Source organism: Gymnoscopelus braueri (assembly GCF_963280865.1).
Source record: "Gymnoscopelus braueri genome assembly, chromosome: 24".
NCBI classification, from domain to species: Eukaryota; Metazoa; Chordata; class Actinopteri; order Myctophiformes; family Myctophidae; genus Gymnoscopelus; species Gymnoscopelus braueri.
In genome coordinates this window covers 615,710-641,900 of record NC_137626.1, presented here as the reverse complement: position 1 = coordinate 641,900, position 26,191 = coordinate 615,710, and the positions used below count along the sequence as shown (strand labels likewise).

Sequence of the window (26,191 nt, the reverse complement as noted above, 5' to 3'; positions counted from 1 at the left end):
ATGGTTTACATGTTTTAAAGGTTCTAAAGGGTTTAAACGTTTTAAAGGTTCTAAAGGGTTTAAATATTTTAAAGGTTCTAAAGGGTTTAAATTTTTAAAGGTTCTAAAGGGTTTAAATGTTTTAAAGGTTCTAAAGGGTTTACATGTTCTAAAGGTTCTAAAGGGTTTAAATGTTTTAAAGGTTCTAAAGGTTCTAAAGGGTTTAAATGTTTTAAAGGTTCTAAATGGTTTAAATGTTCTAAAGGGTTTAAATGTTTTAAAGGTTCTAAAGGCTCTAAAGGTTCTAAAGGGTTTAAATGTTTTAAAGGTTCTAAAGGCTCTAAAGGGTTTAAATGTTCTAAAGGGTTTAAATGTTCTAAAGGGTTTGAATGTTCTAAAGGTACTAAAGGGTTTAAATGTTCTAAAGGTTCTAAAGGGTTTAAAGGTTCTAAAGGGTTTAAAGGTTCAAAAGGGTTTAAAGGTTCAAAAGGGTTTAAAGGTTCTAAAGGTCTTAAAGGTTCTAAAGGGTTTAAAGGTTCTAAAGGGTTTAAAGGTTCTAAAGGGTTTCTTACAGAGGTTGAGGTTCCTCTTCAGTGGTTCTTCTCTTGGTCAGCTGTCTGTAGAAGAAGCTGCTGAACACGTGACAACGTTCAGACATGATCCCTGAACACTCCAACAACAAGTACCTGAGGAGAGGAGACGAGGAGAGGAGAGGAGAGGAGGAAATGAGGAGAGGAGAGGAGACGAGGAGACGAGGAGGAGACCAGATGAGAGGAGGAGACCAGATGAGGAGAGGAGAGGAGGAGAGGAGGAGAGGAGGAGACCAGAGGAGGAAATGAGAGGAGAGGAGACGAGGAGACGAGGAGACCAGATGAGAGGAGGAGACCAGATGAGGAGAGGAGAGGAGAGGAGACCAGAGGAGGAGAGGAGATGAGGAGACCAGATGAGGAGATTATGTAATAGGTAATGAGTTAATTAACATATCATTAACATGTCATTAACATACTTGAGGTAGAAGTCAATGATGTGTTAATATAATATATAATGAGTTAATTAACATAATTAACATACTTGAGGTAGAAGTCGATGATCACATCGTTGAGGAACTCTCCTTCATCCAGGCAGCAGAGGTCCTCTGTTGTCACGGCGATACGACCTTTACCCGGGGTCAACGGATACTGGATCAACCTGCACACGCACACGCACACGCGCACACACACACACACACACACACACACAGTAAGTCAAAAAGATAAAGCCTTTTTAAGTAATAAGTTAACAAAGAAGTGAATGGAGCAGCAAATCTAGAGATCATGATAAACCCTAAACCCTAACCCTAACCCTTGGCAAAAAAAAAAAAACTAAAGACCCTAAAACCCTAAAAACCCTAAAACCCTAAAAACCCTAAAAACCCTAAAAACCCTAAATACCTAAAACCCTAAAAACCCTAAGAACCCTAAAAATCTAAAAACCCTAAAAATCTAAAATACCTAAAACCCTAAAAACCCTATAACCCTAAAACCCTAAGGCCCGTTGTTCTGAGAACTACTTTACCTGGTAGTGAGACATGACGCTGCCCTGCTCCTGAGTCTGGAACTGACCTAGAGAGACAGACACAGACAGACAGAATCAGATAATAACATGTGTAATACAACATAACGACCAACATCACCACCACCCTGTTTGTGAAAGATCTACAAGCCTACAAGATGGACAAATACAAGCGCGACATCAAAGACTGCGAGGTGGGGACCGTATACGACTGGCATGGCAAAAGAAAATCCTTCCCGAGGCAACGTGAAGGACCACTGACGTAGCCGATGCCCATAAAAGGGTCTTCCAAAAATCAGTTTTTCCCACACGCCCTCAACAAGGAAAACGAGGAGGGGCACGCGCTGCGGGAGGAGAAAATAAGAAAAGACATTATTATACACCCAGCCGATAAAGGTGGCGCAGTAGTAGTCATGAGTCGTGATAAATATAACCTGGATATAACAAGCCAGCTGATGGATAACAACCATTACACTCCTCTACCCTCCAACCCTACTGCAAGTCTCAAATGACTTATTGATGCGTCTAACAAGAGAGGTTTTTATCACAGACATGTAACATACATTTGTGGTTAAAGATCACCCTGTGTGCCCAGTAATCTATGGTGTTCCTAAAATCCACAGAACCCCCCCCCCCCCCGCCCCTGTCTCAATATGTTGATCATTTCTTTAAGAAAACATGCCCTAAATTTGCCGTCCTATCTTGGGGACACCACATTGTCTCATTCTACCACCCTGACGTTCTGAATCTAATTCAAAATGTAATGAAATGTGAACATGCTGTTATCTTAGCTTCACTTGATGTACAGAGTCTCTATACATGCATACCACATGATTTTTTTTATTACATTTTTTATCCCGCAATTTTTGTAACCCACTTTTTCTCACCCGGTGCCAATTTCCTAAGTGATCCTGGGCGCGACACCAGCCCGACACCAGCCCTACACCAGCCCTACACCAGCCCTACACCAGCACTACACCAGCACTACACCAGTCCCCCACATCCTGGGGAGGCCAGGGCCGAGCTCATGCTTCCTTCAATGCATGAGAGCCAACTGACCTTCTTATCACCTGACGGGGGAGTTTCCCTGGTAGGACGTAGTGCGTGGAAGGAACACGTTATTCCAACCAGTTCCTTTCCCCTCCATCAGGCGCCCCGGCTGTCATGGGGGAGGCGGTATAGCAACCAGGATTACTACATGTTTTTGTGAGGGTATTAACTACCCTCGCATGATGTTGTTCTAGATCATACATGGGCAACTAGAGGACCGGGGGTCACATGCGGCCTCCACCTTCACTTAATGCGGCCCGCAGGTTAATATCAGAATAATGATATATTATTGATTTCAGCTGTTATGATTCCTAACATGTATAATACATGACCCGCTTTAATGACTTCAGTCTATATTAGTAGCTTAATGACTAGTATTAACATTCTATTGTCTATTTTATGTCCAATGTATTTGTATTTAAGTTCATAAAGTTAACATAAGTATAACTAAATGCATTTGAAATGAAAGGGATATTTCACTTTCAAAAAAACGTTGGGTCATTTTATCGTCTACTCAGGCTTTTGTGAGCCCCCCAGACAGTTTTTAAGTTGCTTGATTCAGTATTTAGATGTTTGATATTAATTTTATCAGACACGCCCCCTTCCTATACAAACCCATCATAACTTCAAACTCTTTTTTAACATGTTAGATTTATCGAAAACACCCGTCCTTGGTTCTGGTGACTCATCCTGCCCTCCTAATACGCGAGGGGGCCGTGTTTTTTCGATTACCTTTTTTTTTTTTTTTTTTACATTTCTTTTATTGTATTTTTTTTTTTTCATTTTCCAAATTTTTTTTAAAAAAATAAATGAAAAAGTTATGGAAAAAACACGCACCCCTCGGGGGGCGTGTCTGATAAAATGAATATCAAATATCTAAATACTGAATCAAGCAACTTAAAAACGGTCTGGGGGGCTCACAAAAGCCTGAGTAGACGATAAAATGACCCAAAGATTTTTTGAAAGTGAAATATCTCTTGAAATAAAAAGTGTTACTTTTCAGGATTCCAATTCAAAAGTAGCAAAAATAGCCGATCTACAAGCTCAAAATGTGTTTTGAGCTTGTAGATCGGCTATTTTTGCTACTTTTGTGTGACATATAATGGTGAAGTACGGCATTCACGGATGAAAAAAGTTAAAATACGGAGATATGAGGTGTCTGCCCGAGTATATGCAAAGTGTCCCTCTGGAGTGAGTGTGGACATATAGTGGCCCTCTGGAGTGAGTGTGGACATATAGTGGTCCACTGCATCATCACCTCTGGTCTAGAAGCCATCTCCCACTACCTAGACACACATAATGACTGACCTCGCTGAGATCATTCTGTCTAACAATGTTTCAAGTACTCTGGTCATTTTTATTTACAATGCTACTGCTATGGGTAGTGCTTTTGCCCCGTCATACGCCTGCCTGGTTACGGGTTTCTGGGAAGAAAGATTTGTCCATAACCCTGTGAATAGCACATTTCTCCCCAAAATGGCTTTATGGCGCCGGTACATTGATGACGTGCTTTTGATCTGGAAGGGCACCGTAGACGAGCTGCAAGCCTTCCTCCTGTATGTCAACTCCACCACTGGGTACTTAACACATCGAGTGCCGAAAACGGTCCGGACCGTTTTTGACCCAATTCTATTTTTATACGAGTGGCCCACGTGGGGCGCTAAAACGAAACTTTGACATCACCCAAGGAGTTTCTGAGAAGAAGAGGCTGGATGTGGCTCCATGTCAAAAATCCTTCCGGTCGGCGTTTTCAATGTTATCTCCTTGACTAAAAGCTTAATATCTCCATTTCTTTTTAATGTGGTGGAAACGAGCTGTTTTCGATCGGCGATCACTCTGCAATGGAGGATCGCGTTGGAAATATTATTGTTCCAGGCGTTAGTCGGGACCCTCCGCCGTCTCGCACGCACGCTTTGTTTACATGCACTTCCGCGTCGGGGCTTCTACAGCACGAAACGTATCAACGCAAGTGGATGGAAGAAATGCAGGCATTCAACGTATAATATTTTAATAAACCTCTGGCACCCAATGTGTTAACCTTGACCTTGGAGTCTAACAATGACCAAATCAACTTTTTTAGACCTCACAAAAGTAATGATGGTCTGTTTGACACTATTTACCGCAAACCGCTCAGCAGGAATACCTTACTCAGAGCGAATAGCAAACATTCTAAACACCTTATTCGCAATATCCCTATTGGCCAATACCTGCGCCTCAGACGTAACTGTAGCTCCACCATAGGTTTTGAATCAAAAGCTACAGACCTCACCAACCGCTTTGTAGAAAGAGGCTACAACCAAGCGGACCTAGACGCAGCATACCATAGAGCTCTACATACTGATAGAACGTCCCTACTTACTAAAAAGCCCAAGCAGACACCCACCCGGCTTTGTTTTTCTACGCAACATACACCAGCGGCAGGGATAATTAAGAACGTATTCCTTAACCCATTAATACCTGGAACTGTGTCATTTTTTGATTTGAGCTAAAAAGCATTATTTTACACTTTAGGCTATTCAAAAATAGCAGATATACAAGCTCATAGCGCGGCACCGAGTGCCGCGCTACGAGCTTGTATATCTGCTATTTTTGAAAAATCATGAAAATGTGTGCAAATCTTTGAACATAATATATTTTTAAAGCGAACATTTTTAACTCAAATCTTTGCTTCTGGGGGTCCCTGGAACAAAATATTTTGATTGGGGTCTGCGGCCAAATACATGTAATTTTGGGGGGTCCTTGACATGAAAAAGATTGAGCACCACTGATATAGAAACATACGTTTTTCAGAAAACTGTTGAGATTTAGGAGACATGTAGAATCGGCTTCATGTCTCAATGGGTTAAACACTAGCATGTTCTAGAAAGTGATCCCAAACTATCAAACATGTGGCTGGCTCCCTAACCCCCCACAGGGCTTCTAAACGTGGAAACTGTGCTCAGTGCTCCAATTCATCCAACACTAAATTCTTCACCCATCCACACACTGGTAAAACATATAAAATGTCCTCACTAATACAAACTGTAACTCAACTCATGTGGTCTACATGCTTAAATGTTCTTGTGGACTGCTGGCCAACATTGGTCAAACCAAGAGACCACTTTAAAGGTATTGGTGAGCAATGAGCATAAAACTGCTATTCGCACCAATAACCCGAGTGAAGCCGAATGACTTCAAAACGCTCTCAAACTTATTTTTTGTGGCACGAAATTAACTTTTAAGATATTTTTTCGTAAAGCATTTAGTTGTTTAACTTCATATATGTGGTTAATTAATCATGAGAGAGACTATTTAAAAAATACAAATTCAGAGAACCGGCAGGGGCGGACAGTGATAGTCACGTATCCGTATAAAGCAACCTCTTTACGGCATGGTCCTTTCAAATGTCCCCTTGCGTCACGTTGCTCTGGTGGTGGAACGATCTGCTGATTGGCTGAAGGGGTTGTCAGTCAATGGTACTAATCCCGCCCAGCTCCCGCCCACAGACAAAAAGCCAAACAGACTTTGATGCTGGAATTAAATATAAATGAGATCTGTGGAGGGAGTGGTTTACCAGGCTACCAGGACACTCCCTTTGCTTTATAATCACCTTATAATGCATTGTAATCACAGTTAACATGCATTATACTGTCCTAACAAGTCACTATAAGTGGTCATTTGTTGTTTAAAATATTATAGACAATTAAAATAATTGACTGTATAAGTCATTATAGAATGCTTTATAATGTGTTATGATTATTGTTATAAGACATTATTAATATTCATGAGTGCTTATGGCTATAATTATACAGTGTTATAAGCAGATTATAATACATTATAGGGATGTTTATAATGTATCAAAGACATAGCAAGTGTTACCGGATATTTCACTTCCCAACATGTGAACGTCTCCCTCATGCTTCAGTGTTTCACCACAGACAGCTTTTTAAGTTCCTTCCTTCTAATGAATGTTAGACTCATTAAACACACGTCTCTGCTTCTAGTGACTGATATTGTCCTTCTAATGAATGTTAGACTCATTAAAACACACGTCTCTGCTTCTAGTGACTGATATTGTCCTTCTAATGAATGTTAGACTCATTAAAACACACGTCTCTGCTTCTAGTGACTGATATTGTCCTTCTAATGAACGTTAGACTCATTAAAACACACGTCTCTGCTTCTAGTGACTGATATTGTCCTTCTAATGAATGTTAGACACATTAAAACACACGTCTGCTTCTAGTGACTGATATTGTCCTTCTAATGAATGTTAGACTGATTAAAACACACGTCTCTGCTTCTAGTGTCTGATATTGTCCTTCTAATGAATGTTAGACTCATTAAAACACACGTCTCTGCTTCTGGTGACTGATATTGTCCTTCTAATGAATGTTAGACTCATTAAAACACACGTCTCTGCTTCTAGTGACTGATATTGTCCTTCTAATGAACGTTAGACTCATTAAAACACACGTCTCTGCTTCTAGTGACTGATATTGTCCTTCTAATGAATGTTAGACTCATTAAAACACACGTCTCTGCTTCTAGTGACTGATATTGTCCTTCTAATGAACGTTAGACTCATTAAAACACACGTCTCTGCTTCTGGTGACTGATATTGTCCTTCTAATGAATGTTAGACTCATTGAAACACACGTCTCTGCTTCTGGTGACTGATATTGTCCTTCTAATGAATGTTAGACTCATTAAAACACACGTCTCTGCTTCTGGTGACTGATATTGTCCTTCTAATGAATGTTAGACTCATTAAAACACACGTCTCTGCTTCTGGTGACTGATATTGTCCTTCTAATGAATGTTAGACTCATTAAAACACACGTCTCTGCTTCTAGTGACTGATATTGTCCTTCTAATGAATGTTAGACTCATTAAAACACACGTCTCTGCTTCTAGTGACTGATATTGTCCTTCTAATGAAGGTTAGACTCATTAAAACACACGTCTCTGCTTCTAATGACTGATATTGTCCTTCTAATGAATGTTAGACTCATTAAAACACACGTCTCTGCTTCTAGTGACTGATATTGTCCTTCTAATGAAGGTTAGACTCATTAAAACACACGTCTCTGCTTCTAATGACTGATATTGTCCTTCTAATGAATGTTAGACTCATTAAAACACACGTCTCTGCTTCTGGTGACTGATATTGATATTAACTCCCTCAGTGCCAGAACGAGAAATCCCGAGTTTTTTTTTTTTTTTTTTTTTTTTTAAGTGTTCAGAACCCAAGATATCAGTATCTGAAGATTTGCAGCTCCATCCACTCTTTGTTTAAAGTATAACTGAAAAAGGCTGTATCTCGCTTCCTAAGCACTTATTTTTTTCTTTGAAAAAACAAAAATCTGGCACGCACGCACTTACACACACACACACACACACACACACACACACACACACACACACACACACACACACACACACACACACACACACACACACACACACACACACACACACACACACACTTCTCTCACCCCGGCAGTGTTGTGGCCCCTCAGCGCGGCCAGCAGGGGGGGGTGTCTGTGCATCAGCGACAGGGCGTGGTCCACGCTGACGGACACGGAGCGGGAGGCCGCGGTGCCGTACATGTCCAGCAGGGAGCGCAGCAGAGCCGACTGCAGCGCCGCCAGCGGAGACGCCAGTTCCACCAGGATGAACGGACACGCCCCCTCTGAGGACATAGGACAGAGGTTCTATATATCAGTGCTTCTCAAACTTTTTTCATTGGCACTCAATGTGTTAATTAATGTCAATCCAAAATGGCCGCCAGTTATTGTCTAAAAGTCATAAAATTATGGTATTTCTTTTTTTTTTTCTTTCTTTTTTTTCTTCACAAACCATTTCTATAAAGTTACCAGAACAACATACTAAAAGTCCTAGGAAATCCTAGTTGCGGAAATTATGTTTAATTTAGCATCAATCCAAAATGGCCGCCAATTATGGTCAAAAAGCCATAAAAATGGTGATCGAATTTTCATTCATCTGAGATTTTATTTGACTTCTAAATACATTTTGAGGAGAAGAATTCTGATAAAATATCAAAAAATATATATTTTAGCCATTTGTGAACCAATATAACAGAACTACAGGGTGTTATTGCCATATATTCTAGCAGCATTTCACATCAAAGTAATTGTAACAGATTTTTTTTCACCATACATCATTTCAATGAGTCCAGAACAACATTAACAACAGTCCTAAGAAATCCTAGTTGAGGAAGTATGTTTAATTTATGTTTAATGTTCTGGACGCCTCATAGAAATGATGTATGGAGAAAAGAAATGTTACAATTACTTTGATGTGAAATGCTAGTTTGCTAAACTGTCTAGTAATAACCCTGTTAACTCTTTGACCTGCCGTCGACCTGCCATCGAGTCAATTGCTAGTTTTCCCACTTGGCCGTCGACGCGTTAGCCGCGCTGATAGCTTTCTCATCGTTTAATCTGTGATCGCGCTGTTCTGTGTACTTTTCACCATCAGTTTCTTTCTGTTCACTTCACACTCACCCGTATCCGGATTCATGACGCAGATTCATGACGCAGATTCCCTTTCCGGTTCTCTAGAAGCTTGAAAGTGTCATTTTAGGCCAGAATAGGGAAAAACACGTTTTTTCACACGGTATAAAAAACGAACGGAGAGCTCCAGTTCTAGCCTGGTTCCAGACCAATCTGCCTTTGCAAAATTGCATCGCACTTTAGCCCTCGGCAGATTAGGTCTGGCCCCCCTCAATAGAGATTTCATTTCTCTCCCTCCGAAGTCGTGAGGGACCAACCAGGGCCCAGTGTCCAAATGTGGGCGGGCTTATTACCTTATTTGGAGCAATGACGTACAAGGAGGCACTGCTCTGATTGGTTCGTACAAGGAAGCACTGCTCTGATTGGTTTAGGTCTAAGCAATAGAGTCCGTTTGGATCTTTTTGTAACCGCCCCTTGGAAAAAAATTTATCGTTGATAGGGACCAGACTAATATCCACGCAGTGTGTGTGTGTGATATTGTCTGTCAGTGTGTGGTGTGATATTGTCTGTCAGTGTGTGGTGTGATATTGTCTGTCAGTGTGTGGTGTGATATTGTCTGTCAGTGTGTGGTGTGATATTGTCTGTCACAGTGTGTGGTGTGATATTGTCTGTCAGTGTGTGGTGTGATATTGTCTGTCACAGTGTGTGGTGTGATATTGTCTGTCAGTGTGTGGTGTGATATTGTCTGTCACAGTGTGTGGTGTGATATTGTCTGTCAGTGTGTGGTGTGATATTGTCTGTCAGTGTGTGGTGTGATATTGTCTGTCACAGTGTGTGGTGTGATATTGTCTGTCAGTGTGTGGTGTGATATTGTCTGTCTCAGTGTGTGGTGTGATAGTGTCTGTCAGTGTGTGGTGTGATATTGTCTGTCAGTGTGTGGTGTGATATTGTCTCAGTGTGTGGTGTGATATTGTCTGTCAGTGTGTGGTGTGATATTGTCTCAGTGTGTGGTGTGATATTGTCTGTCACAGTGTGTGGTGTGATATTGTCTGTCTCGGTGTGTGGTGTGATATTGTCTGTCACAGTGTGTGGTGTGATATTGTCTGTCAGTGTGTGGTGTGATATTGTCTGTCAGTGTGTGGTGTGATATTGTCTGTCACAGTGTGTGGTGTGATATTGTCTGGTCAGTGTGTGGTGTGATATTGTCTGTCAGTGTGTGGTGTGATATTGTCTGTCAGTGTGTGGTGTGATATTGTCTGTCAGTGTGTGGTGTGATATTGTCTGTCAGTGTGTGGTGTGATATTGTCTGTCAGTGTGTGGTGTGATATTGTCTGTCACAGTGTGTGGTGTGATATTGTCTGTCAGTGTGTGGTGTGATATTGTCTGTCACAGTGTGTGGTGTGATATTGTCTGTCAGTGTGTGGTGTGATATTGTCTGTCAGTGTGTGGTGTGATATTGTCTGTCACAGTGTGTGGTGTGATATTGTCTGTCAGTGTGTGGTGTGATATTGTCTGTCTCAGTGTGTGGTGTGATAGTGTCTGTCAGTGTGTGGTGTGATATTGTCTGTCAGTGTGTGGTGTGATATTGTCTCAGTGTGTGGTGTGATATTGTCTGTCAGTGTGTGGTGTGATATTGTCTCAGTGTGTGGTGTGATATTGTCTGTCACAGTGTGTGGTGTGATATTGTCTGTCTCGGTGTGTGGTGTGATATTGTCTGTCACAGTGTGTGGTGTGATATTGTCTGTCAGTGTGTGGTGTGATATTGTCTGTCAGTGTGTGGTGTGATATTGTCTGTCACAGTGTGTGGTGTGATATTGTCTGGTCAGTGTGTGGTGTGATATTGTCTGTCAGTGTGTGGTGTGATATTGTCTGTCAGTGTGTGGTGTGATATTGTCTGTCACAGTGTGTGGTGTGATATTGTCTGTCAGTGTGTGGTGTGATATTGTCTGTCACAGTGTGTGGTGTGATATTGTCTGTCAGTGTGTGGTGTGATATTGTCTGTCAGTGTGTGGTGTGATATTGTCTGTCACAGTGTGTGGTGTGATATTGTCTGTCAGTGTGTGGTGTGATATTGTCTGTCTCAGTGTGTGGTGTGATAGTGTCTGTCAGTGTGTGGTGTGATATTGTCTGTCAGTGTGTGGTGTGATATTGTCTCAGTGTGTGGTGTGATATTGTCTGTCAGTGTGTGGTGTGATATTGTCTCAGTGTGTGGTGTGATATTGTCTGTCACAGTGTGTGGTGTGATATTGTCTGTCTCGGTGTGTGGTGTGATATTGTCTGTCACAGTGTGTGGTGTGATATTGTCTGTCAGTGTGTGGTGTGATATTGTCTGTCAGTGTGTGGTGTGATATTGTCTGTCACAGTGTGTGGTGTGATATTGTCTGGTCAGTGTGTGGTGTGATATTGTCTGTCAGTGTGTGGTGTGATATTGTCTGTCAGTGTGTGGTGTGATATTGTCTGTCAGTGTGTGGTGTGATATTGTCTGTCACAGTGTGTGGTGTGATATTGTCTGGTCAGTGTGTGGTGTGATATTGTCTGTCACAGTGTGTGGTGTGATATTGTCTGTCAGTGTGTGGTGTGATATTGTCTGTCACAGTGTGTGGTGTGATATTGTCTGTCAGTGTGCAATCTGGGAACCCATCGCCAACTGAAAATGAAAAACAGCGCCCTCTGCTGTTTGTTCTATGTCTGTTGGCTCTGGGTGGAAGAAAACTTAGAGCCAGAGCGCAAAGGAAACCGGTGTTTTGTATGCCTTCAACGCGTCACTTCCGGTTGGTGCGACTATGTTTTCATTCCCACTAACAATATTTCTACACGGAACACTAACACCACTTCTCCCAGAGAACATCGATCGTTTTGGTTATAAGCCCACTTGTTTCTATGATGAAAGAGTAAGTTAAAATGTGAATATCTTTCCGTGGTTTTGTCTGCTCCGCGGACGTTATTGTTAAATTAGTTTCGGTTTGTTTCGAGGGGGGAAGGATGGACGGACAGACACGTGAATCCCGCCCACTACATTTGATTGGGTAAAGCGCGGCCCGCTTCCTGATCTGAAGGCACGCCCATGCGCACTTGTTATGACGAACCTCCCCGACAGATTCCAACGCAGTGCAGAATCTGTTCTTGAGAGATTAGTCAGTGTGTGGTGTGATATTGTCTGTCTCAGTGTGTGGTGTGATATTGTCTGTCAGTGTGTGGTGTGATATTGTCTGTCAGTGTGTGGTGTGATATTGTCTGTCAGTGTGTGGTGTGATATTGTCTGTCACAGTGTGTGGTGTGATATTGTCTGTCAGTGTGTGGTGTGATATTGTCTGTCAGTGTGTGGTGTGATATTGTCTGTCAGTGTGTGGTGTGATATTGTCTGTCAGTGTGTGGTGTGATATTGTCTCAGTGTGTGGTGTGATATTGTCTGTCAGTGTGTGGTGTGATATTGTCTGTCAGTGTGTGGTGTGATATTGTCTGTCTCAGTGTGTGGTGTGATATTGTCTCAGTGTGTGGTGTGATATTGTCTGTCAGTGTGTGGTGTGATATTGTCTGTCAGTGTGTGGTGTGATATTGTCTCAGTGTGTGGTGTGATATTGTCTGGCCACGCGAGGCTAGTCCAGTTCTATGTTCTTTAGTCTGGATGACGAACAGTTATCATCGTCGTGTATACCAACGATCTGAAGCCCGATCGGCGAGCGGCGAAAACGTCACATCCGGATATGACGTTTGGACTGTTGGAGCCTGTTTGGGGAGGTCGAGGTGTCGATCTGTCGTGTGTGTTTAAAACCGCAGCCAGACAAATGATTTGAATGTAAATAACAAAATAACAACAACAAAAAAAACACGAAAATCGCTGGCACTGGGGGAGTACTTTATGAAAATACTCTGGCAGTCAAAGAGTTAAGACCTGGAACCCATCTGTGTCACTTTTTCATTTGAGCTAAAAAGCATTATTTTTACACTTTGGCTATTCAAAAATAGCAGATCTACTATAGAGAGCTTGTAGATCTGCTATTTTTGAAAAATCGTGAAAATGTGTGCAAATCTTTGAATATATATATCGTTTTAAAGCGAACATTTGTAACTCAAATCTTTGCTTCATGGGGGGTCCCTGGAACAACATATTGTTCATGGGGGTCAGCATGGGGGTCAGCATGGGGGACAGCATGGGGGACATGGGGGTCAGCATGGGGGACATGGGGGTCAGCATGGGGGACATGGGGGTCAGCATGGGGGACATGGGGGTCTGACATGGGGGACATGGGGGTCTGCATGGGGGACATGGGGGTCTGCATGGGGGACATGGGGGTCTGACATGGGGGTCTGCATGGGGGACATGGGGGACATGGGGGTCAGCATGGGGGACATGGGGGTCAGCATGGGGGACATGGGGGTCTGACATGGGGGACATGGGGGTCTGCATGGGGGACATGGGGGTCTGCATGGGGGACATGGGGGTCTGACATGGGGGTCTGCATGGGGGACATGGGGGACATGGGGGTCTGACATGGGGGACTTGGGGGTCTGCATGGGGGACATGGGGGTCAGCATGGGGGACATGGGGGTCTGACATGGGGGACATGGGGGTCAGCATGGGGGACATGGGGGTCTGACATGGGGGACATGGGGGTCTGACATGGGGGTCATGGGGGTCAGCATGGGGGTCAGCATGGGGGACATGGGGGTCAGCATGGGGGTCATGGGGGTCAGCATGGGGGTCAGCATGGGGGACATGGGGGTCTGCATGGGGGACATGGGGGTCTACATGGGGGACATGGGGGACATGGGGGTCTACATGGGGGACATGGGGGTCTACATGGGGGACATGGGGGTCAGCATGGGGGTCTACATGGGGGACATGGGGGTCAGCATGGGGGACATGGGGGTCAGCATGGGGGACATGGGGGTCAGCATGGGGGACATGGGGGTCAGCATGGGGGTCATGGGGGTCAGCATGGGGGTCATGGGGGTCTGCATGGGGGACATGGGGGTCTACATGGGGGACATGGGGGACATGGGGGTCTACATGGGGGACATGGGGGTCTACATGGGGGACATGGGGGTCAGCATGGGGGACATGGGGGTCAGCATGGGGGACATGGGGGTCAGCATGGGGGACATGGGGGTCTGCATGGGGGACATGGGGGTCTACATGGGGGTCATGGGGGTCAGCATGGGGGTCATGGGGGTCAGCATGGTGGACATGGGGGACAACATGGGGGACATGGGGGTCAGCATGGGGGACATGGGGGTCTGCATGGGGGTCAGCATGGGGGTCATGGGGGTCAGCATGGGGGTCATGGGGGTCAGCATGGGGGTCATGGGGGTCAGCATGGGGGACATGGGGGTCAGCATGGGGGACATGGGGGTCTGCATGGGGGACATGGGGGTCTGCATGGGGGTCTACATGGGGGTCATGGGGGTCAGCATGGGGGACAGCATGGGGGACATGGGGGTCAGCATGGGGGACATGGGGGTCATGGGGGTCAGCATGGGGGACATGGGGGACAGCATGGGGGACATGGGGGTCAGCATGGGGGACATGGGGGTCAGCATGGGGGACATGGGGGTCATGGGGGTCAGCATGGGGGTCTGCATGGGGGACATGGGGGTCAGCATGGGGGACATGGGGGTCATGGGGGTCAGCATGGGGGTCTGCATGGGGGACATGGGGGTCAGCATGGGGGACATGGGGGTCAGCATGGGGGACATGGGGGTCTACATGGGGGTCATGGGGGTCTACATGGGGTCAGCATGGGGGACATGGGGGTCAGCATGGGGGACATGGGGGACGGCATGGGGGACATGGGGGACATGGGGGTCAGCATGGGGGACATGGGGGTCTGCATGGGGGACATGGGGGTCTGCATGGGGGACATGGGGGTCAGCATGGGGGACATGGGGGTCAGCATGGGGGACATGGGGGTCTGCATGGGGGACATGGGGGTCAGCATGGGGGTCATGGGGGTCAGCATGGGGGACAGCATGGGGGACATGGGGGTCAGCATGGGGGACATGGGGGTCAGCATGGGGGTCATGGGGGTCAGCATGGGGGACATGGGGGTCAGCATGGGGGTCAGCATGGGGGACATGGGGGACGGCATGGGGGTCAGCATGGGGGACATGGGGGTCAGCATGGGGGTCATGGGGGTCAGCATGGGGGACATGGGGGTCAGCATGGGGGACATGGGGGTCAGCATGGGGGACATGGGGGACGGCATGGGGGTCAGCATGGGGGACATGGGGGTCAGCATGGGGGACATGGGGGACGGCATGGGGGTCAGCATGGGGGACATGGGGGTCAGCATGGGGGACATGGGGGACGGCATGGGGGTCAGCATGGGGGACATGGGGGTCAGCATGGGGGACATGGGGGTCTACATGGGGGACATGGGGGTCATGGGGGTCAGCATGGGGGACATGGGGGTCTGCATGGGGGTCTGCATGGGGGACATGGGGGTCAGCATGGGGGACATGGGGGTCAGCATGGGGGTCAGCATGGGGGACATGGGGGTCAGCATGGGGGACATGGGGGTCAGCATGGGGGTCTGCATGGGGGACATGGGGGTCAGCATGGGGGACATGGGGGTCAGCATGGGGGACATGGGGGTCATGGGGGTCAGCATGGGGGTCTGCATGGGGGACATGGGGGTCAGCATGGGGGACATGGGGGTCATGGGGGTCAGCATGGGGGTCTGCATGGGGGACATGGGGGTCAGCATGGGGGACATGGGGGTCAGCATGGGGGACATGGGGGTCTACATGGGGGTCATGGGGGTCTACATGGGGTCAGCATGGGGGACATGGGGGTCAGCATGGGGGACATGGGGGTCATGGGGGTCTGCATGGGGGACATGGGGGTCAGCATGGGGGACATGGGGGACGGCATGGGGGTCTGCATGGGGGACAAGGGGGACATGGGGGACATGGGGGTCTGCATGGGGGACAAGGGGGACATGGGGGTCAGCATGGGGGACATGGGGGTCAGCATGGGGGACATGGGGGTCAGCATGGGGGACATGGGGGACATGGGGGTCTACATGGGGGACAAGGGGGACATGGGGGTCAGCATGGGGGACATGGGGGTCAGCATGGGGGACATGGGGGTCAGCATGGGGGACATGGGGGACATGGGGGTCAGCATGGGGGACATGGGGGTCTGCATGGGGGACATGGGGGTCTGCATGGGGGACATGGGGGTCAGCATGGGGGACATGGGGGTCAGCATGGGGGTCAGCATGGGGGACATGGGGGACGGCATGGGGGTCAGCATGGGGGACATGGGGGTCAGCATGGGGGTCATGGGGGTCAGCATGGGGGACATGGGGGTCAGCATGGGGGACATGGGGGTCAGCATGGGGGACATGGGGGACGGCATGGGGGTCAGCATGGGGGACATGGGGGTCAGCATGGGGGACATGGGGGTCAGCATGGGGGTCAGCATGGGGGACATGGGGGACGGCATGGGGGTCAGCATGGGGGACATGGGGGTCAGCATGGGGGTCATGGGGGTCAGCATGGGGGACATGGGGGTCAGCATGGGGGACATGGGGGTCAGCATGGGGGACATGGGGGACGGCATGGGGGTCAGCATGGGGGACATGGGGGTCAGCATGGGGGACATGGGGGACGGCATGGGGGTCAGCATGGGGGACATGGGGGTCAGCATGGGGGACATGCTGACCCCCATGTCCCCCATGCTGACCCCCATGTCCCCCATGCTGACCCCCATGCCGTCCCCCATGTCCCCCATGCTGACCCCCATGTCCCCCATGCTGACCAGCATGGGGGACATGGGGGTCAGCATGGGGGACATGGGGGACGGCATGGGGGTCAGCATGGGGGACATGGGGGTCAGCATGGGGGACATGGGGGACGGCATGGGGGTCAGCATGGGGGACATGGGGGTCAGCATGGGGGACATGGGGGTCAGCATGGGGGACATGGGGGACATGGGGGTCAGCATGGGGGACATGGGGGTCATGGGGGTCAGCATGGGGGTCTGCATGGGGGACATGGGGGTCAGCATGGGGGACATGGGGGACATGGGGGACATGGGGGTCTGCATGGGGGACAAGGGGGACATGGGGGTCAGCATGGGGGACATGGGGGTCAGCATGGGGGACATGGGGGTCAGCATGGGGGACATGGGGGACATGGGGGTCTACATGGGGGACAAGGGGGACATGGGGGTCAGCATGGGGGACATGGGGGTCAGCATGGGGGACATGGGGGTCAGCATGGGGGACATGGGGGACATGGGGGTCAGCATGGGGGACATGGGGGTCTGCATGGGGGACATGGGGGTCTGCATGGGGGACATGGGGGTCAGCATGGGGGACATGGGGGTCAGCATGGGGGACATGGGGGTCTGCATGGGGGACATGGGGGTCAGCATGGGGGTCATGGGGGTCAGCATGGGGGACATGGGGGACGGCATGGGGGTCAGCATGGGGGACATGGGGGTCAGCATGGGGGTCATGGGGGTCAGCATGGGGGACATGGGGGTCAGCATGGGGGACATGGGGGTCAGCATGGGGGACATGGGGGACGGCATGGGGGTCAGCATGGGGGACATGGGGGTCAGCATGGGGGACATGGGGGACGGCATGGGGGTCAGCATGGGGGACATGGGGGTCAGCATGGGGGACATGGGGGTCATGGGGGTCTACATGGGGGACATGGGGGTCAGCATGGGGGACATGGGGGTCTGCATGGGGGTCTGCATGGGGGACATGGGGGTCAGCATGGGGGACATGGGGGTCAGCATGGGGGTCAGCATGGGGGACATGGGGGTCAGCATGGGGGACATGGGGGTCAGCATGGGGGTCTGCATGGGGGACATGGGGGTCAGCATGGGGGACATGGGGGTCAGCATGGGGGACATGGGGGTCATGGGGGTCAGCATGGGGGTCTGCATGGGGGACATGGGGGTCAGCATGGGGGACATGGGGGTCATGGGGGTCAGCATGGGGGTCTGCATGGGGGACATGGGGGTCAGCATGGGGGACATGGGGGTCAGCATGGGGGACATGGGGGTCTACATGGGGGTCATGGGGGTCTACATGGGGTCAGCATGGGGGACATGGGGGTCAGCATGGGGGACATGGGGGTCATGGGGGTCTGCATGGGGGACATGGGGGTCAGCATGGGGGACATGGGGGACGGCATGGGGGTCTGCATGGGGGACAAGGGGGACATGGGGGACATGGGGGACAAGGGGGTCTGCATGGGGGACAAGGGGGACATGGGGGTCAGCATGGGGGACATGGGGGTCAGCATGGGGGACATGGGGGTCAGCATGGGGGACATGGGGGACATGGGGGTCTACATGGGGGACAAGGGGGACATGGGGGTCAGCATGGGGGACATGGGGGTCAGCATGGGGGACAGCATGGGGGACATGGGGGTCAGCATGGGGGACATGGGGGTCAGCATGGGGGTCATGGGGGTCAGCATGGGGGACATGGGGGTCAGCATGGGGGTCAGCATGGGGGACATGGGGGACGGCATGGGGGTCAGCATGGGGGACATGGGGGTCAGCATGGGGGTCATGGGGGACATGGGGGTCAGCATGGGGGACATGGGGGTCAGCATGGGGGACATGGGGGACGGCATGGGGGTCAGCATGGGGGACATGGGGGACGGCATGGGGGTCAGCATGGGGGACGGCATGGGGGTCAGCATGGGGGACATGGGGGTCAGCATGGGGGACATGGGGGTCATGGGGGTCTACATGGGGTCAGCATGGGGGACATGGGGGTCTGCATGGGGGACATGGGGGTCAGCATGGGGGACATGGGGGACAGCATGGGGGTCATGGGGGTCAGCATGGGGGACATGGGGGACATGGGGGACAGCATGGGGGTCATGGGGGTCAGCATGGGGGACAGCATGGGGGTCATGGGGGTCAGCATGGGGGTCATGGGGGTCAGCATGGGGGACATGGGGGTCAGCATGGGGGACATGGGGGTCAGCATGGGGGACATGGGGGTCTACATGGGGGTCAGCATGGGGGACATGGGGGTCAGCATGGGGGACATGGGGGTCAGCATGGGGGACATGGGGGACATGGGGGTCTACATGGGGGACAAGGGGGACATGGGGGTCAGCATGGGGGACATGGGGGTCAGCATGGGGGACATGGGGGTCAGCATGGGGGACATGGGGGACATGGGGGTCAGCATGGGGGACATGGGGGTCTGCATGGGGGACATGGGGGTCTGCATGGGGGACATGGGGGTCAGCATGGGGGACATGGGGGTCAGCATGGGGGACATGGGGGTCTGCATGGGGGACATGGGGGTCAGCATGGGGGTCAGCATGGGGGACATGGGGGACGGCATGGGGGTCAGCATGGGGGACATGGGGGTCAGCATGGGGGTCATGGGGGTCAGCATGGGGGACATGGGGGTCAGCATGGGGGACATGGGGGTCAGCATGGGGGACATGGGGGACGGCATGGGGGTCAGCATGGGGGACATGGGGGTCAGCATGGGGGACATGGGGGACGGCATGGGGGTCAGCATGGGGGACATGGGGGTCAGCATGGGGGACATGGGGGTCATGGGGGTCTACATGGGGGACATGGGGGTCATGGGGGTCAGCATGGGGGACATGGGGGTCTGCATGGGGGTCTGCATGGGGGACATGGGGGTCAGCATGGGGGACATGGGGGTCAGCATGGGGGTCAGCATGGGGGACATGGGGGTCAGCATGGGGGACATGGGGGTCAGCATGGGGGTCTGCATGGGGGACATGGGGGTCAGCATGGGGGACATGGGGGTCAGCATGGGGGACATGGGGGTCATGGGGGTCAGCATGGGGGTCTGCATGGGGGACATGGGGGTCAGCATGGGGGACATGGGGGACATGGGGGTCATGGGGGTCAGCATGGGGGTCTGCATGGGGGACATGGGGGTCAGCATGGGGGACATGGGGGTCATGGGGGTCAGCATGGGGGTCTGCATGGGGGACATGGGGGTCAGCATGGGGGACATGGGGGTCAGCATGGGGGACATGGGGGTCTACATGGGGGTCATGGGGGTCTACATGGGGTCAGCATGGGGGACATGGGGGTCAGCATGGGGGACATGGGGGTCATGGGGGTCTGCATGGGGGACATGGGGGTCAGCATGGGGGACATGGGGGACGGCATGGGGGTCTGCATGGGGGACAAGGGGGACATGGGGGACATGGGGGTCTGCATGGGGGACAAGGGGGACATGGGGGTCAGCATGGGGGACATGGGGGTCAGCATGGGGGACATGGGGGTCAGCATGGGGGACATGGGGGACATGGGGGTCTACATGGGGGACAAGGGGGACATGGGGGTCAGCATGGGGGACATGGGGGTCAGCATGGGGGACATGGGGGTCAGCATGGGGGACATGGGGGACATGGGGGTCAGCATGGGGGACATGGGGGTCTGCATGGGGGACATGGGGGTCTGCATGGGGGACATGGGGGTCAGCATGGGGGACATGGGGGTCAGCATGGGGGACATGGGGGTCTGCATGGGGGACATGGGGGTCAGCATGGGGGTCAGCATGGGGGACAGCATGGGGGACATGGGGGTCAGCATGGGGGACATGGGGGTCAGCATGGGGGTCATGGGGGTCAGCATGGGGGACATGGGGGTCAGCATGGGGGTCAGCATGGGGGACATGGGGGACGGCATGGGGGTCAGCATGGGGGACATGGGGGTCAGCATGGGGGTCATGGGGGTCAGCATGGGGGACATGGGGGTCAGCATGGGGGACATGGGGGTCAGCATGGGGGACATGGGGGACGGCATGGGGGTCAGCATGGGGGACATGGGGGTCAGCATGGGGGACATGGGGGACGGCATGGGGGTCAGCATGGGGGACATGGGGGTCAGCATGGGGGACATGGGGGTCATGGGGGTCTACATGGGGTCAGCATGGGGGACATGGGGGTCTGCATGGGGGACATGGGGGTCAGCATGGGGGACATGGGGGACAGCATGGGGGTCATGGGGGTCAGCATGGGGGACATGGGGGTCAGCATGGGGGACATGGGGGTCATGGGGGTCTACATGGGGTCAGCATGGGGGACATGGGGGACAGCATGGGGGTCATGGGGGTCAGCATGGGGGACAGCATGGGGGTCATGGGGGTCAGCATGGGGGTCATGGGGGTCAGCATGGGGGACATGGGGGTCAGCATGGGGGACATGGGGGTCAGCATGGGGGACATGGGGGACGGCATGGGGGTCAGCATGGGGGACATGGGGGTCAGCATGGGGGACATGGGGGACGGCATGGGGGTCAGCATGGGGGACATGGGGGTCAGCATGGGGGACATGGGGGTCAGCATGGGGGACATGGGGGACATGGGGGTCAGCATGGGGGACATGGGGGTCATGGGGGTCAGCATGGGGGTCTGCATGGGGGACATGGGGGTCAGCATGGGGGACATGGGGGTCAGCATGGGGGACATGGGGGTCTACATGGGGGTCATGGGGGTCTACATGGGGTCAGCATGGGGGACATGGGGGTCAGCATGGGGGACATGGGGGTCATGGGGGTCTGCATGGGGGACATGGGGGTCAGCATGGGGGACATGGGGGACGGCATGGGGGTCTGCATGGGGGACAAGGGGGACATGGGGGACATGGGGGTCTGCATGGGGGACAAGGGGGACATGGGGGTCAGCATGGGGGACATGGGGGTCAGCATGGGGGACATGGGGGTCAGCATGGGGGACATGGGGGACATGGGGGTCTACATGGGGGACAAGGGGGACATGGGGGTCAGCATGGGGGACATGGGGGTCAGCATGGGGGACATGGGGGTCAGCATGGGGGACATGGGGGACATGGGGGTCAGCATGGGGGACATGGGGGTCTGCATGGGGGACATGGGGGTCTGCATGGGGGACATGGGGGTCAGCATGGGGGACATGGGGGTCAGCATGGGGGACATGGGGGTCTGCATGGGGGACATGGGGGTCAGCATGGGGGTCATGGGGGTCAGCATGGGGGACAGCATGGGGGACATGGGGGTCAGCATGGGGGACATGGGGGTCAGCATGGGGGTCATGGGGGTCAGCATGGGGGACATGGGGGTCAGCATGGGGGTCAGCATGGGGGACATGGGGGACGGCATGGGGGTCAGCATGGGGGACATGGGGGTCAGCATGGGGGTCATGGGGGTCAGCATGGGGGACATGGGGGTCAGCATGGGGGACATGGGGGTCAGCATGGGGGACATGGGGGACGGCATGGGGGTCAGCATGGGGGACATGGGGGTCAGCATGGGGGACATGGGGGACGGCATGGGGGTCATGGGGGTCAGCATGGGGGACATGGGGGTCAGCATGGGGGACATGGGGGTCAGCATCCCAGCCAGCACGCCCACGTGGGACCCATATGGGCCCAATGCGGGCTACTTGGGTACCAAGTGGGCATGGGCTTGAACTGGGCAAATTATGAGGGTCCCACGTGGGCTGCATGTGGGCTAACTGGGCGTGGGTTGGAAGCGGGCAAGCCCAAGTGGTTCCCGCGTGGGCTGCATGTGGGCTAACTGGGCGTGGGTTGGAAGCGGGCAAGCCCACATGGTTCCCGCGTGGGCTGCATGTGGGCTAACTGGGCGTGGGTTGGAAGCGGGCAAGCCCACGTGGTTCCCGCGTGGGCTGCATGTGGGCTAACTGGGCGTGGGTTGGAAGCGGGCAAGCCCACGTGGTTCCCGCGTGGGCTGCATGTGGGCTAACCGGCATGGGTTGGAAGCGGGCACGCCCACGTGGTTCCCGCGTGGGCTGCATGTGGGCTAACCGGCATGGGTTGGAAGCGGGCAAGCCCACGTGGTTCCCGCGTGGGCTGCATGTGGGCTAACTGGGCGTGGGTTGGAAGCGGGCAAGCCCACGTGGTTCCCGCGTGGGCTGCATGTGGGCTAACTGGGCGTGGGTTGGAAGCGGGCAAGCCCACGTGGTTCCCTCGTGGGCTGCATGTGGGCTAACCGGCATGGGTTGGAAGCGGGCAAGCCCACGTGGTTCCCGCGTGGGCTGCATGTGGGCTAACCGGCATGGGTTGGAAGCGGGCAAGCCCACGTGGTTCCCGCGTGGGCTGCATGTGGGCTAACTGGGCGTGGGTTGGAAGCGGGCAAGCCCACGTGGTTCCCGTGTGGGCTGCATGTGGGCTAACCGGCATGGGTTGGAAGCATCAAAAGCATCAAAATATACTTAGGTTGTGTGTGTGTGTGTGTGTGTGTGTGTGTGTGTGTGTGTGTGTGTGTGTGTGTGTGTGTGTGTGTGTACACACACACACACACACACACACTCTGTTTGTTTTTTTCAGTCAGAGCTGATCATAAAAATAGCAAAAATACAATCTACAAGCTCAATGTTTCGTTTTCAGAAAGATTCAAACTGTATGATTTTTCAGTTATAGTTACTTCACTCGTTTCATTTAACTATTTTAACTCTGATACATGTTTATTTTGGCTTGGCAGTGGGGATAAGCTTCCTTGACCCCCGAAGTCAAGTTCTTGACCAACAGGTTTTCGTGCAACGACTACAGCATACAGATGCAAAATAGCTTCTCTACAATAGGCCTACATGTGAAGCCAGAGAGGGTAACGATGTCCCGTTTTCAGTCATTGTTATTCAAACAGTTAGTATAGGCAGGCGATGTTGTTGAGCAGCTAACAGCCTGCGATCTACAGATGACCACATCTCTAAAAAAGATTTAAAAAAAATGACTTGCAGTAAAAGTAGCAATACCACAATAGAAAAATACTCTGTTACAAGTAATAGGCCTAGCTGTGTTCAAAATGTTACTTGAGTAAAAGTTATTGGCATCAAAATATACTTAGAGTACCAAAAGTAAATGTAGCCTACTAAATATTTAAGTATACTATTTAGTCCTGGTCAAATCCATGCAAACTCTGTGTCAAAAAGCCAATCTACAAGATCACATAATGTATTGCATTGCACAACTGTTATGTTCTTGTAGAGCTGTTGCCATTTGTGCCAAAAGTCCACCCCATAGGATTCATGTAATTATTAGTGTGGTTATATACATTTTAGGAAGGAAGCAGCAGGCCATATCATCTGCCTGTGAGCCATAATTGGCCCGCCCTGGGCCAGACTTTGGACACTCTGCTAAAATGTGCCGCTGGGCTATCATACTGTATAATAATACTGCTGCTTTGTATTGATAATCTAAATCTGTAACTACATAATACAGTGTGTGTGTGTGTGTGTGTGTGTGTGTGTGTGTGTGTGTGTGTGTGTGTGTGTGTGTGTACACACACACACACACACACACACACTCTGTTTTTATTATTTTTGACACAATTGCTTTGGCAATGTAAACTTTTCTCATGCCAATAAAGCTCCTTTGAATTGAATTGGTTAGTTTAGTTTACTACTTTTTTTTATTACAATATGGATCAGTCAGAGCTGATCATAAAAATACAATCTACAAGCTCAATGTTTCGTTTTCAGAAAGATTCAAACTGTATGATTTTTCAGTTTTAGTTACTTCACTCGTTTTATTTTAACTCTGATACATGTTTATTTTGGCTTGGCAGTGGGAATTCCTTGACCCCCGAAGTCAAGTTCTTGACCAACAGGTTTTCGTGCAACGACTACAGCATACAGATGCAAAATAGCTTCTCTAGAATAGGCCTACATGTGAAGCCAGAGAGGGTAACGATGTCCCGTTTTCAGTCATTGTTATTCAAACACAGTACTTGAGTCAGGTATAGGCAGGCAATGTTGTTGAGCAGCTAACTCAACTCAGCTAAAATTTACTTGCAGTAAAGGTAGCAATACCACAATATAAAAATACTCTGTTACAAGTAGGACTACATGTGTTGAAAATGTTACTTGAGTAAAAGTAATTGGCATCAAAATATACTGAAAGTACTAAAATATTTGAAAATAGCAGATCTGCAAGCTCACAACGCGTCGCCATGCCATATGCGTTGTGAGCTTGTAGATCATCTATTTTCAAATAGCATAGGGCTAAAGTGGTGAATGTATGTTTTATAATACAATAATTATATCTGCAAAGTAAGTAGCTAAAGTTTTCAAATAATTGTAGTGGAGTAAAAGTATTGAAAATTGGAAAAGTAAAAATACCTCAAAATTGAGTACTTGAGTAAATGTACTTTAGTTACTTTACACCACTGATAATAATAATAGTAAACATCATAATTGACTTACTGCTGCTTTGTATTGATAATCTAAATCCTGAAAGTAACTACAATTTATATTTAGTATTTGCCTCTGTGGTGTGTGTGTGTGAGAGAGAGAGAGAGAGAGAGAGAGATAGAGGCGGGGGGAGGGAACTGGCCAATCCGTTTTATCATGACAATAGTCCATGAACCGACCAATTGCGTGAGCCTAATCTTCTTTGTTGTCTTAAGTTTAAATATCCAGGGCGGTTAACACACAGTCACACACACACACACAGACACACATCCTGCTGTGCTTTGCTCCATCAACAGAACACGGACTCTCTTCTTACTTTCTTCATTTATTGACCATTGGAAACACATTTAAGGTAAGAAACTTTTGACATTGTATTTGTCATGTGTAGGTCTAGCCCTGGTCCAGGGCGTTAGTGAGTTCTCTCTAACGCTCTGCCAGGCGCTCAGCTCATAGAGAAGGAATTCCACTACCCAGGCTTTTAGTAAAAAATAAAACAAACCACTTCGCTATACTCACTGAAACAAAGGCTGTTTTGTGTTGTTGAAAGTCTGTTCTCGGAGGTGGGAAGCCTCTCAGCACCCCACCTTCTCTGTAAATACACTTTTTGGCCAGAAAAGAAAGATATTTCACCGGAAGGAGAAAATGTTTTTGGTTGCTCCACTGCGCCCTCTACATTTTTTCTATTGACACGATTTTTCTTTCCGGTGAAATATTTTTCTTTTCTGGACAAAAAGGTGTATTATATAGAGAAGGTGGGGTGCTGAGAGGCTTCCCACCCTGGAGAATAGACTTTCAGCAACACAAAACAGCCTTTGTTTTGGTGAGTAGTGAAGTGGTTTTGTTTATTTTTTTACTACAGTTGGAGACCTCGCAGGGCCGTGCAATTCCTTGTCTATGAGCAGAGCCGAGCGCCTGGCAGAGTGGCAGGGCGTTAGAGAGAACTCACTGACCAGAGCTATTGCTTTTTTTTGTATAGTCTGCGAAATGTGT

General features: G+C 50.9%; 1 protein-coding gene across 1 annotated transcript in view; it reads right to left on the bottom strand.

Moving 5' to 3' along the window:
* The window catches only part of LOC308080311 (sentrin-specific protease 7-like), a 59,276-nt gene that overhangs the window by 11,446 nt on the left and 21,639 nt on the right, over positions 1-26,191 (bottom strand). Inside the window, exons 8-11 of the mRNA XM_080422116.1 lie at positions 8,058-8,254; positions 1,534-1,580; positions 1,051-1,167; positions 552-665 (exon numbers count right to left, since the gene is read on the bottom strand). Coding sequence (XP_080278242.1) covers positions 552-665; positions 1,051-1,167; positions 1,534-1,580; positions 8,058-8,254 — 475 coding nt within the window. The remainder of the gene's footprint in view (positions 1-551; positions 666-1,050; positions 1,168-1,533; positions 1,581-8,057; positions 8,255-26,191) is intronic.